A 14,994-nucleotide genomic window follows, 5' to 3' on the forward strand; every position below is an offset into this window, starting at 1 on the left:
ATTGACAGATGGTATGGCTCCTAAGGAAATGGAACAATGAGGATACATGAAAAATATATACAAAATGTTGGGAGGGGCATGTCAGGTTTTAAAACCTCATATGAGTGATTATTATAATTCTTTTGGAACGAGACAACAGAAAAAAATAATTAAATGAGAGTTCATTAACCTTATTAATAAATTCAAACTGTTGTTCAGCCATTCCTTTTACTCATATCAATGATCTAGGTCAGTAATAACAGTAATAATTTCAGGCTGAAAGTCACGTGCTCCTCTGACTAAAAAAAGACTTGTTTTTTGTTACTGTTGTGTCTATACAATATATCTTTTGAACATTGATTTTTTTTTTCTTTACTTACCTTTTTTTGTTCAAAATCTTAAGAATCCAGATACTATCCCTGCAGGAATGACTGGTAAAGCAGGAGCCAGCCCTTGATTAGACATATCTGGGTTACATGGCACACTATTATTCTGTCACTTTTACCCAGCCAATAACCATTGACAAGAGTTTTTCTTGGTTATAGAGAAAATATATTAAATCCACACAGAAAATCCTGAACTAGTAATCATGCCTAATTATAAGTGTTTCAGATTGTAATTGTAATTCATTATACAGCCATGCCATCCCAGATGTATTTATTTATCTTGTATTAAACATCTTGATTTTTCTCTGCTGTTACTGTTAAATACAAACACATACTAATACTTTTGTTTGTAGTTATTAGGAGTTATGCACATCCTTGAAGGGTGCAGACTGTACATCAGTCTGCATCATTTTTATTGCAAGTTTAGCTTTTTGTGATAGCACTTAGAATGATGATAACTGTGATGTACTGTACGGTGAAACTTCTACATGGTATTATTCTGCTTTATTCGTTGTCAATAAGCATGCAAGTGCATAAAATTAGGATGCCATAATGGCAAACCTTTATTTCTTCATCTGAATATATTTTTACCGAATTAAAAATTGAATGCATTATACACTGTTTGATAATTATTGAAAAAAAAAACCCTTAGAACAAACAAAACAGTAAAGTTAAAGTATTTCTCAACACTGTATTTACATTTCTATATCTTATAAATGGAAGGATGGATTTCCCTGTGAAGTTTATTAGAAAGCGATCATTCAGAGAAGTGCATTTAAAGTGATATTATAATAATGTGCAACAAGTATGCTTATAACTTTTGGTAAGTAAATCCTATAGCAAAAGAACTGTACTCATAAGTCAGAAGTCATTAGCTGTGAAAAATAAACAACTGATTCCAAAAGAGCTTCACAATTTCACAGATATCACACAGCTATAGAAATTTATCTCAGTTACAGTTTAGATTTATATTACATATTAATGCATACAGTCACACATAATTAATGGCAGATCAGAAGTGTTTGTAAAATTGCTCAAATTATAACTATTTATTAAGGCGTTCACAAGAAGATAGTGGTTGTAATAACTATATCATTCTTTGTTGGTTATAAACAAAAATATATTTTGCTATGCATAACCAATGAATAAGAAACTGAAATAAAAAAATTGAGTGTGACCACAGGTGATTTTTGAAAAAATTAGTATTGATGTATGCTTCCTTATAAATAATAAGAAATGTAAACATTTTGATTTATTTTGGAAACTTTGTAATCTTTGTTTTGTTTTGTATGTGTGTTTGTATGTTTATGTCTGTAAATTTTGTTTCATTACAAATGAATGATGTTAAATTATAGAAAGCTAACAGAAGTTGAGGTGGCTTGCAATTTGATACATTATAGGATTAAAATACTGTAACTCTCTCATTTTTCTTCCCATTTTACAGGTTTTTGCCAACCATGGTTTTGCTTGGAATATTACCACTTATTTTGTGTCAAGTGTCATTTGTCATTACATACTCCCAGGATACCAGCCCTGTAGCAGAATTTTCTGTGAGCGTATATCATCATTTGCGGCTCTCTGAAAATGAGGAAAATATCATCTATTCCCCTTTGAGTATCGCACTGGCCTTGGGAATGGTTGAGCTTGGAACTCATGGCTCAGCTTTAAAGGAAATACGACATGCCATGGGCTATGAGAGTTTGAAGAGTGGTGAGTCTACTTTATGAATGTATGAAGTATGAAATCCCAGTAATAGACAGAATATTTTTGCTAATTTTCAGATTATAATGTTACTGTGTGGGAATTAGTCACATAATAATATTGAAAATATTTGTCAAATGTCAGTTTACTTATAGCGTACATTTAAAACAACATCAGTAATGCTGTAGCCAAAGTGCTGTACAATCAAATATACAATAAACATAGAGTAAAATATGCTATATATAATATAATATATTTATTTATTATATAATAAAACACAATACAAACCATCAGTAAACTGAAAACAAACAAATGACTATGAGGAAGGAGCTATCAGTATCAATGAAGGCCACAGAAAGCTAGAGAATAGAAATGCACCTTCAATCTAGTCAGTTGAGGGTGACTCCTTAATGGAATTAGGTAAAGAATTCCATAGATAAGGTGCACCAGCTGCAAAACCCCTATCCCCCTTAGTTTTACACTTAGTACAAGTTTATATGTTTAGAAACAAATAGAAGACATGGTGTTTATAAACAAATAGAAGACATGGGTGATGGTTGGTTTACTATGCAGCCAATTTGTCCAGGCTAGATGTGTGCTTTTGTTTTAATTGTATCTTATTTTAATAATGTACATAGTACTCTGAGCCTTCCTAAAGCGAGGTGTTTCATATACAGTTCCATGCCAAAGTCTGAATTCCCTTGGCCAATTTACTTATTTTGTTGTCATTTGAAGTAAAATAATTATAACTAAACTGCTACCAGCAAACAAACTAAAACAATTAAAATGATAATGTACAGTTACATGTTATTTGATGAACTTACTGTAAATAATGTAAAAAATAAGAGTGAATTTGGTATTTGCGAAAGTTTGGACACCCTACTAAGTCAGTTTTTAGCAACTCCCCATTGGCAAAAATGACATTTTTGTAACCAGCTATGAATTTTTTTAATTCTTCTTTTGGACATTTTTCCAAATTTCTACCATCAACACCATTTACAGCTGTGAGACATTATTGAGGTGTTCTTGACGTGGCCAATATGTTTAAGATCAACCCACTAATTTTCAATAATGTTCAACTCTGGGGTCTGCGAGGGCAATTCTAAAACCATCACCTTGTGTTTCCAGAGGTATTTTATACTAGAATTCAGAGTGTTTAGGAGCACAGTCTTGTAGTAGAATCATTCATTTTTTAGCTTCAGTTTCAAGACTGACTGTCTGATATTCTTCTCAAAGATTTGTTGATATTTACCATAATTGAATGTATTTTTACCTGTACTCTCACAATGTTTCCTGTGCCAAGAGCTGCCACACAACCCCAAAGAATAATAGGTCCACCCCCTTATTTAACAGTTGGCAAGGTGTTCTTCAAATCCTGAAAATAATTTTTCCAAATAAACTTTTTATTGTTTGGCCAAAGAGTTTGATTTTACTTTCGTTTGTCTACAGCACTTAGTTCCAAAATGCGTCTGTCTCATTCGGAAGTTGTTTTGCGTACTTAAGCTACTTTGTTTTCTGTGATGAGATTACTGGTAAAGTTTCCATCTGATTGCTTTTCCATGAAGGCCACATCTGTGTAAGTAATGCTTCACAGCAGAATACTGGATCACCACTCCTCTGGTTCCTTGTAGTCATATGGGGGTTTTACTTTGAGTTCCTGCACTGTATATAAGGTGTTATGTCATGTTTTTGGTCTTTCAGATCTTGTTTTGACCTCCATGACTCCCTTTAAAAGACAATTCTTAATGACTTTTTGGACTGAAAAGTGCTGTCTGGAAGCTCTTTGATATTTTTGATATATATTCCCCTGCGTTGTTAGTTGAATTTTCAGATCATCAGTTAATTGCTTAGAAGTGCCCATGGTTGCTGAGTGTTGCACAATATTTGAAGATTCATATTAATTAGGATTTAGAATTGTCACCAGCTGACAATAATATTTGACTAACACCTAATGAGATACGCCAGAATTCCCAAACATTTGCAAATGCCACATCTACTCTTTATTTATTATTTTATTTTTTCACTTCATCAGATAAATTGTAAGTGCACATTAGCATTTAATTAAAATGGCAATGTTTCAGCTTATTTGATATTCAAATTGTGTTCATAGGAATTACTTATGAATGCTTTGAAATGAGTTCAGTTTTTTTTTTTTTTGTCCAACACTTACTGTCTCACTAGATATCCTGTGTAGTTATTTAAAACTTTGAGATTTTTAGGGTTTCGCACCATTTTTGTCCCCCTAGACCCAAAATAACACCCTTAATAATAAAGAGAAAGTGAATATATGTACATATTTAGCAAAAACAATCAGAAGGACAAGCCACATCAACCGATACACCCTATATATATATATATATATATATATATATATATATATATATATATATATATATATATATATAAGGGGTCAAAGTTACTCCTTTTCACAAAATTTAGAAAAAAAAATGGGGATCAGTAATAACGGCACATGAAGTGTCATTTTATGGTATTTTAAGGTTGCTGACCACGAATATGATAATGCTTTTGGTATTGGATTTTTTACTGGTGGTCGTATGTCTCTTAAGGGCCACGCCCAAGTGGTTACAAATGACAAATTTCCAACATAAGCATGTGGGGTATCGTTTTAGGCTATTTCAAAGTCAGTGATAATGAATATGATGTTGGAGCCTGGCCGGGATGCCCAGGAGGACCAGGGGAGGGCTTGTGCCTCCTCCAGACCGTGAGGGGGCGTCCGTCCTGGTTATGTAGGGGGCCTCAGGTAAAGGGCTTGGAAGCCCAGCCCTGTAGGGACTCGTGGCCACCGCCAGGCGGCGCCCCGATGCCGGAGTATCCCGTGTGGGACCCGGTCGGGGCTGGAACCCGGCCAGGAGGACCGGAGGAGGGCTTGTGCCTCCTCCAGACCGCAAGGGGGCGATCGCCCTGGTTGTATTGGGGGCCACGAGTAGAGGGCTTGGAAGCTCAGCCCTGTAGGGACCCGTCGCCACCGCCAGGCAGCGCCCCGGTACCTGAGGAACCCTGGAGCCCAGCATTTCCGCCACACCAGGAAGTGCTGGGGAGAAGAAGACAGGAGACACCCGGGGTTTGTGAGCACGAATTTGTATATATTACTTGTAAATAAATGGTGTGTGGTGGAACTATGTTGTCCGTCTGCCTGTGTCCGGGTCCCAGTCCACAATCCTTTACTGGGAACATAGCTCTCTGTAGACCTTTAGCAGACAAATTGCTATTACAATCGATAATATTTACACTTTTAACATTTAAATTTAAGCATGTATTTTAATAGTTAAAATATTTGGCACACCTATTCTTGTTTATTAAGTACTTCTACCTCATGGAGTAACTCAGGCTTTTTTTTACTTTAAATGTCAACAAAATGTGTAATTTGACTGGGGTGTCAACACATTTGAATGAAGTAAAACTGAACTGAAAGAGTCCTACTTTCTAAAAGAGAAATTAACTTTCCATTCATGATTTTTTTATTTTCAGTTCAAATTTTTCATGGGCTCCTGTTTTGTGAACATTGATGCCGATATAGACAGCAAATCCCTACCTATGTGGATCATCATTCAAAAATGACAACCTATCTTTAATTATTTTTTGATTATGTATTTTATCAGAGTCCAAAGCATGTTGAGTCATCCAACTGATTGCAGATAATAATTTCTATAGTTTAAAATTGTAAAATATAAAACAACAATTAGCAGGTATTAAGATTGTTACACGCTACCAGGTTTCCTTACGACTACATCTAGTAACATATCTATGGACTTCTACTGGATTGTGTCTCTAGCTTGATAGTTTTACATTTCAGTCCTGGTAGACCTATTGTCTGCAGGTTTTTGTCATAACCAACTTCATATTTTAATTGAACTCCTACCTTAATTAAGCAAGCTGTTTTTTCACAGTTTTTTTATCCTGGTTTTTAATGTCATCATCATCATCATTTTGATTCTGGTTCTGGTTATGTAAGCCATTATTTACTAATGTCATTTATGTCATTTAGCGTCATTTATCTTGGTGTCTGTTCCACTCATTGTTAATTTTAATCTCCTCAAAAAAAGCAAATTATATATGAGAACAGAAAAAAGAAATGGGCATTTGAAGCTGTGGCAAAAACAGAAATATTCTTAAATTACTTTTAAATGTAAATGTCACACTACCAAACTTTTTTGAATGTACAATACAAAGAAGAAAACATACCCACTGTTTAAGCAGTGAACTCATTTAGGATAAAATGTTTCAGTGGTTAGAACCAAAACCTTCAGCCACATGTGGCCTCCATGACTGAACTAGAAAATCAGTGCTCTGCCTTATGGAAGTAGAATGAAAAATGTAAAAATGTAAAAAGTTTTGGACCTTAATGAATGTCCCAAACCCCCTTAATTTGGGTAACCAAGGAATGCTTTCCTTTAATACAGGAGATGAATTCCAGTTTTTGAGAAATCTCACCCAGGCTATAACAGCTGATGAAAGCCAGTGTGTTGTTAAATTGGCCAACTCTCTTTTTCTTCAAACTGGTATCCACTTCAGTGAGAAGGTCCTGCAACTAATGAAGAAATACTTTCACACTGATATTGAAAATGTGGACTTTCAGCAGTCTTCAGCTGTGGCTGAACACATAAACAAGTGGGTGGAAAACCATACTGAAAGTGAGTTCACCTTTTTATTCATTTTCATTCAGATACTGTGTCACACCAGGTAGTATGTTGGTTAGTATTAATTTACTATTTTATATTTAAATAAACAAAAAACGATATATGTAGTTTTGTAAAATGAAACAGCATGTCTTTTGAGAATATATTAAACTCTCTATCCACTATTTGAATGCTTCAGACTTTATCAATTTTATAGTATGTTGAGCATATAACGTGTATTCAGAAATCTTTAGTCATGCAAACTGGGAAGTTGACTGTCAAATTTTCTCCCTTGATTTGGCTATCAGTGGACAGAAGCCTTTGAAGCCAAGTTATATTAAATGCACACTGTGCATTATCCTTAAAAAAGAATGTGCTCTTTTGAGAGTTTTTGTTTATAATCTATCAGTTGTATCGCACACAAACATTTAACAGCAATAGTAAAAATATAAATAAAAATCAGTTGCTCCACAAGCTTGTAATTTTGTAAATCTTATATATGTTTTATACCTGAAAACGTATTGCCTTAGTCTTCTAAAAAAAGAGTAGTGGATAAATCAAGAGGAATTTTGTTTCTGTTTTTGACATTTTACTCCTAATTATGTCATATTAACAATTGGTTGTGAAGTACAGTATATAGAAAAATTCTTTAATAGGTATATTGTGGTTATCATTAGCAAAATAAGTCAATCTAATCAAATTTGCTGTGTATTGAATATATTAGAAATCTGTTTTAATTTAGCTGGTAGTATAAATTTTACATTTCTGTGTTGATTCTCTACAGATAAAATAAATAATCTGCTTTCAAGTGAAGACTTTGATCAAGATACTCGACTGGCAGTGATCAATGCCATTTATTTCCGAGGAAATTGGAAGAACCAGTTTCGTCCAGAACACACTCGTACATTTTCATTCACCAAAGATGATGGCAATGAAGTGCAGATTTTAATGATGTACCAACAAGGGGATTTTTACTATGGTTAGTATGCCTCACAACAATATTTGTACAACATAAATGTAAGAAACTGTGAAATAATAACTATAATTTTTAAATGAACAGATTTCTTCTCTAGGGTCGGTTCCTGCCTTGAACTTAATGTTGCTCAAATAGGTTCTGGCCCCTGCAATCCTGAATAGCACAAAGTGTTTGTTAATAATGAATCGACTTATTAGAGTATTAGTATCTCTTTATTTATGTATGTAATATTAATGTATTTTTAACTCTAGTCATAGTGATTCACAATCTAAATCATTGTTTTAATACTGATACTGATTAAAATGACATCACCCTATAAATATTTCTTTGTGATTTATAATATATTACAATTTATAATGTACCAACCAGTTAACTGAGACATATATACTTTTTAATGGCAAGAATTCAAAAAATCAATTTGTAATCCTTTAACAAGAATCTATAAACAGAAGTAGTTTACAAGTGATATACTAGTTCAAGTTCAGAATCATAGTCAAGAGTATGGTGTTTTGCCAAAGGTGGCAATGATGGTATGCCATGCATGCTGGTAAAAAGAACAAGAGATGAATGTGTGCAAAGGGCAAAAACCAGAGAATCGATAGATCAAATGTCAGAACCAATTTGTGAACCAAACATTGCACTCAAAAGCCCTATTCAAAAGTCAAAAATGAAAGAATACAGATAGCATATGTAATTCTTTTAGAGAATGTCCACAGTCTTAGCTGTCACAAAACAAATAGCCCGGCTTATAAAGTATAATGTGTGATGTCAGAAACTATATCCCTTTTAATGTAGTGTAGTTTCACTGTAACACCCACAAAATGGCATCTGGCAAAAGTAACGCAGTAATAATAAATAATGATTAAAAAAAGTCAAGTGGCTTTATTGTCTTACAATCCATACACAGTATTGCAGCATACAGTGGCATTAAATAACAGTCACTAGGACCGTGGTGAAACATCTCTCTATTATAATAAAAAAAATCCTGGGACGAGACAAGACTTTTTAGCCTGGGACGAGGCGTGACTTTTTCAGAGAGATGCTTTTACGTCCCGTGAGGTGAGGCTTTGTGCCAAGAGATGTAACCATGCCTGGGGCCAAAAATAAAAGACAAAGAGTAGATGACAAAATAGAATGTCATGAAGAATTCAAAAACGTTGGCGCGATACACATGCAGCGCAGGTTAGAGATGACTGAATGACTATTGTCCGCCTTGGAACTTCTCAGGATATTCAGTTATGTATGAATGAGAAGATCCCATGTTATTCCTTGGAGGGTGTGTTCACTGGAAACTGTTGGTGCTAGACTGGTCGTCCCCATTAAAGTCCAACAAAGTTTTTAGTTTAAAACAAACAAAACTTAGGGTGACTATGCCTGCCAAAAGAAAAGCTTCAAAAGAATTTTGCTGTCAGGCTCTGTACCTGAAAGTTCTTAGGAAGGAACTCCATCCTGTCTTGGGTTTGGTGCAAGACTGAACACCTTCTTCTGTCAGCAGCGGGATTTGTCTGGCATGGACAGAGTCAGCTGCCCTCACTGGATGTCTACAAAAGAGGAGAATTTTACCATAAGCACCCATCTTGACCTAAAGAGGTATTGCATATCTCTGATGTGCCCAGAGAGTGGTTTACATATGCGCATGCTTGGGTTAACCTGGAAATTTCCCTACCTTTGTATGTGAAAGAGGCTATTTAAGTTTATAGTGCAAGATGTTTCAGGAGTTAAGAATACAAGAAAATACATGTATCATTTTGAAAAATAATATAGAAGTTGATTAACTGTTAAACATGTAACATTTCAGGAAGGAGCACACGCATTAGAGTTTTAAAAATGAAACATTATTCCAAAATTGTCTTAATGACATAGCATTTTCATTTCATTGTTTCATTTGAAGAAGCAAAGACCATTACATTAATGGTTTTGTGTGGCTCAATGATATTAGTGTGGATAGAGATCACAGTGTTCAATTATTGCATAGAAGTCCATCCATCGATTGTGACCAGTAGGCCAAACACATGTCAAATCAGAAATACATAAGTCCCGGTTTCAAAAAAGTGATTTATTGCACACAAATAACTTTCACAGTTTTCTTCAAAAAGTTGCAGGTGTACAATTATCAGCAACGTCATCATCTCTGTCTCTTCTCTCTCCTTCATTGCTCCTCTGTGAGCTACATCCTCCTCCACCCTCCCAAGACCCAAGAGTACTTCCAGTGCTGCCACATTTGCATTTTGCTAAGATTTGTAATAGTTTCAATGTGAATTGGTTAAAAACATTTATATCTTAATATACTTTAAAATGAAAATCCAGATGTACAATTTAATAATTATAAGGAAACAGTGGAATTAGCCATAGTCCTTGTATTTAAATGCAGTCATCTGTCCTCTTAAAATATTTTTAAAAATTAAAAATTGACCTTTATACATTTAAACTAGCAAAATACGCGCGCTCGCAGCGGAGAAGTAGCGTGTTAAAGAAGTTATGGAAAAGAAAAGGAAACATTTTAAAATAACGTAACATGATTGTCAATGTAATTGTTTTGTCACTGTTATGAGTGTTGCTGTCATATACTGTGTATATATATATATATATATATACACACACACACACACATAAACATATATACATATACATATATACATATACATATACACATATCTACACATACACATATCTATATATATATACATATACACATCTACATATATATACACATACCAACATATATACACAAATACATATACATACATACATACACACACATATATATATACACAGACACATATATACATATATATACAGATCTACATATATATATACTCATACATACATATATATCTACATATATATATATACTTTATACAGCAAAATCCCCGTGCTTCGCAGCGACGAAGAACTGCTTTTAAATTTTTATTAAGAAGAAAAGAAAACCTTTTTAAACTGAGGGAAAATATACCAATAACTATCTCTTTGTATACCATGTTGTCAGTTCAGCGGTCCGGTTGTAATATGACCAAGCTGTGCCCAACTTTTGTAAGTAAGCTGTAAGGAATGAGCCTGCCAAATTTCAGCCTTCTACCTACACGGGAAGTTGGAGAATTAGTGATGAGTCAGTGAGTGAATGAGTCAGTGAGGGCTTTGCCTTTTATTAGTATAGATAACATAAACTTAAATTTTGCCGTTTTTCCCATTTTCTCTGATTTTTTTTTACTGGAAATGTTCCCATTTTTAGGTGAATTTAGTGATGGCACTACAGAAGCCGGAGGTGTATATCAAGTGTTAGAGATGCCATATGAACGAGAAGAGATGAGTATGATGATTGTACTTCCAAGACAAGAGGTTCCACTTGCAACACTCGAACCAATAATAAAACCCCAGCTCATTGATGAATGGGCAAACTCTGTAAAGAAACAGAAAGTGGAGGTGTACTTACCAAGGTAAGTTACTTATTTAAGCATGATTTTTTTCTGAAACGATTTTCTTGGTAAGAGTTGCTATTTTGTAGACCAAACTGGTAACAAAGTACAGTAGTTTGATGGTTTTAATTATTCTGTTCTGCCTACACCCAGTGTAGTTGGCAGATGTGCAAGTAATTAGTTTTGTAGTTCTATATTGACCCAAAACACAAAATCTGGGAAGTACAACTTACCTAATTAGGCCAGAAGTTCTATTAAAAACAGAAGTTGGTTGAAGCCGAAATCTGCAGCCACAAGGTGTCCCCAGGACTGATTTGGGTTCACTTTGGAATAGTGATACAAAGAAACACAATCTTATACAATAAAATTCAGTTACAAATATCCATATATATATATATATATATATATTTTTTTTAAACTGGGGCAATATCCTTCTGGGACATATCTGGACTGTGCCTCAAATGTTTTTCTCTTTCATTATGTGAAGGTTGCTGGTTACTGGAAAAGGGTACAAGACAACAATTTTAAAGATAGATAGGTTTGCCCTATATATACAGTACTACCCAGTTAGCTCAGTTGACTATGTGAGGAGTTTCAGCAAATATAAGACATTCTGCATAGTGAGGAGTCTCTCAATGAGCTAAACATGAAGTGCTTCACGACTTTGTATTTCATTTGGAATTTATGTTAGAGATGGAGAAAAGCAAAGGAGCTTAGCTTCATGTTGAAACAAATTGTAATGATTAAGGGGGGTAGAATATATGGGCTATTAGCTCAGCAAATTCAAATGCAAAAAATATTTTCATAGTTATATAGTTAATAATTATTTCCAATTATACCCTGAACTTTAATTCATATTCAGTACTTTATGTATTTGAGTTTTGCCTGAACCTTTAGCCATTAGTGAATGTATATGTGCAATTTGTGCAGTTCCAATAAAAAAGCAAACTTTTATTTAAAAAGAATGCAAAGCACCATTTTCCTAATATTTATATTTTTGTAGCTGATTACACAGACTTTTTTACAGTAAAATGGCTAAAATACAAAAATCTGAAAGAGCAAAATAAATCAGAGAAATGGGGCTAAAAAAATAGGGCAGCCTTAGGCTTACGATTTATAAAAAAGGTTATATAAAAACACAGACAGACAGATAACATCATTATTCAGAAGTGAAATTGGTTTGTATGATGCACATTGTAATAAGTCCTTATTTTGCTTAGGAAAGATGGTAATTAATTGGCGAAAAGTTTGACGTAGAATTTCATTGTCTCTAGCTTCTGTAAATGTTGCTAATAAAAGGGGAGCTAGCTTAATTTAATTTTGTTTATAAAATTCAGCAGAGTAGCCATCAGGGCCTGCTGCTTTCCCACTCTGAAGTGAGTTTATATCAATTATCTAGTAATTCTGATAGTGCCAGAGGTTTTTCTAATTCCTCTGCACTGAGAGAATTTATGTGTGATATCTGTAATGCATCCAGAAATACATTAGATTGTGTCTTGTCTTCTTTGAACTCAGTAGAATATAAGGACTTTTAGTAGTCTCTAAATGTGTGCATTATATTTTTATGGTCAGTGATTTTGTCTCCAACTTCCTGCTTGTGGGTTTGTTGAGCTAAGATCTTACTAGCTTTCTCTCCATGTTCATTGTAATGATGTCAACACCTGGCATGTTCTTCATCTATTCTAGTAATTTCACTGATTAGCTCTGATACCTTCTTGGTTTCCAATTTACTTCTGTGGGAAAGATATGAGAAAATCTTTCCTCTTAAGAAAGCCTTCTGGGTTTTCCAGAGTATTTCTGCAGAAACCTTTGAGGATGTATTTGTCTCTAAAAAAAATTGGTTTGCTTGGATATAAATTCTATACAGTTCTCATCTGCCAATAAAAGCGGGTTAAGACGCCAGCTGTGAGATGGGTATGTGGGGCATTAGTGATTTTAGCTCTATGATCAAGCGGTGTGGTTGGAGATAACAATAGTGTTGTATGTACAAGATTTAATTGTAGCCAAGAAATCTCTATTTATAATCTTCATTTGTATCTTGATCTTTGTTTCTCCGTGAATTAAGTAGAAGAAGAAGCACTAGATGTCAGTAGAGAGATAGCTAAAACATAGGCATTGTATTAAGAATCTCCTCCAGGCTTATACTACTGAAGACTGTAGTACTCCAGTCACACCTCAAGCACAGACATTCAAACTAAACAAATTAACTAAAGAGATCTTCATTTAGATTTTGATCTTTGTTTGTCCGCGAATTCCACGCATGCGTAGACATAACATATGGATGAAAGAAAGACAGTGAGTAAAATGAATTACAACGTAACAGCACGTTCCGGAAATTATTATTGTTACGTTGTAGCCGGCGAGTGCTGCGTGTCTCACAGTTGTACCGTGGCTTGCTCACATGTCAGTGAAGTGATCCCTATTTATGCTTTAAAGAGCCTGGATACCTATGTGTCCCCCTTTTATAACCATTGCTCCGTGTATATTGCCTTACTCTTCGGATTGCCACAAAGCAAACTGCGAGATTGGAGAAAGGTTGAGAAGAGATCATGAGAGAAAATGACAGCGTCATGAAAATGAGCCGGACTGTGAACGGACAGAAGCAGAAATGCTCCTACACCACCACATAATTATGATTCGGACAGTGATTCCGAGTAGGCCGTTCCTATCGAATCAATATCCAAGGGTTTTCTTTTATAATTTTGCTTCCCTTATAAAAAATCATAATGCTGTGCGACGAAGGGCCCAGTTCACGACTGGCAGCCGCGTTTAAACAGGGAGCCCTTCACAGACAACTTTAACACGCGCAATGTAGTTGGCCGCACATGGCTAGTTGTTATATACAAAGAAATAATAAATTCTTGAGCAACAGTGATGCACTTGTGAGTAGAAGGAATATGCTCTTGAGTTTGGGTTTAGAAATCTCCCAGGGTCTGATAAGTTGTGATCAGTTACAAACTGTGTAATTTTCTTTGCAATGTTAGAAATCATTGCCCCTGTGGCATGAGGTTAAGTCCCCAGCCATTATAATTTTTTGAGTGTTCATATTGGGAATGGATGCAAATACATTTTGGATGAAGTCCCTGTCATCCACATTGGGTACATAGATATTTATCAAAGTCATTTATTTTACAGTTAAATAAATTACCCATGACAATCACATATCTTCCTTCAGGATCAGATACTCTGATACTACAAATGAGACTGTTCTATGTATAAGAATTCCAACAATTCTAGTTTTCTTTGTATAGCAGGAATGGAATATTTGACTAGTCCAGTCTCTGTATAGCCAAAACTGATTCTTGCTTAATAAGTGGATCTCCTGTAAAAATACTATTTTTGCGTTTAGACCTGTTAGGTGAGAGAATACTTTCTTTGTCTTTAATTCCTGATTCAGACCTTTAACATTCCAGCTGACAAAGTTAACTGTTCGGTCATGGAGACATTTCTTCTGAACTTTTGTTGTCATTTTGTAGTCTTAAGATAAGATAAGACAGCTTTGACCTTAATTTCCAATTTTCCCGGCCATGAAGCCTATTGTTACGTTGGCACTCATTATTATGAGGATTAAAAGGATAAATTAGCAAAAGCTTGCTGTCTTTCTCTCCCCCCAAGTCCCCCTGTTAAGACTGTTACAATGGAAACTGAAGAACAAATCCAAATCATACAACATAACAAGTTGGTTAATCAGCCAATGACAAATAATACTGATAAGAGAAGAATGTTCCACATGGGGAGAAGGTCATCAGTAGAGTCATAACTTTTTCTCATTTATATTAATGGTATTAATTTTGATATTGTTAGTAAAGTTGTGAAATTTACATATTACACTAAATTTGATGGGAATTCAGATATTGAAGCTGTAATGAAAACAATTCAAAATGACCCAGACATTGTTTAGA

The 14,994-nt window shown here is 34.6% G+C and overlaps 1 protein-coding gene across 3 annotated transcripts in view; it reads left to right on the top strand.

The window, feature by feature from the left end:
- serpini1 (serpin peptidase inhibitor, clade I (neuroserpin), member 1) overlaps positions 1 to 14,994 on the top strand; it is a 40,228-nt gene that overhangs the window by 3,960 nt on the left and 21,274 nt on the right. For all 3 annotated transcript variants that reach the window (XM_039756983.1, XM_039756992.1, XM_039756999.1), the window contains exons 2-5: positions 1,810 to 2,075; positions 6,488 to 6,718; positions 7,488 to 7,682; positions 10,909 to 11,113. In XM_039756983.1, the coding sequence (XP_039612917.1) occupies positions 1,823 to 2,075; positions 6,488 to 6,718; positions 7,488 to 7,682; positions 10,909 to 11,113 (884 nt within the window). In that variant the 5' untranslated portion in view covers positions 1,810 to 1,822. The remainder of the gene's footprint in view (positions 1 to 1,809; positions 2,076 to 6,487; positions 6,719 to 7,487; positions 7,683 to 10,908; positions 11,114 to 14,994) is intronic.

Source organism: Polypterus senegalus, chromosome 1, assembly GCF_016835505.1.
Source record: "Polypterus senegalus isolate Bchr_013 chromosome 1, ASM1683550v1, whole genome shotgun sequence".
NCBI classification, from domain to species: Eukaryota; Metazoa; Chordata; class Cladistia; order Polypteriformes; family Polypteridae; genus Polypterus; species Polypterus senegalus.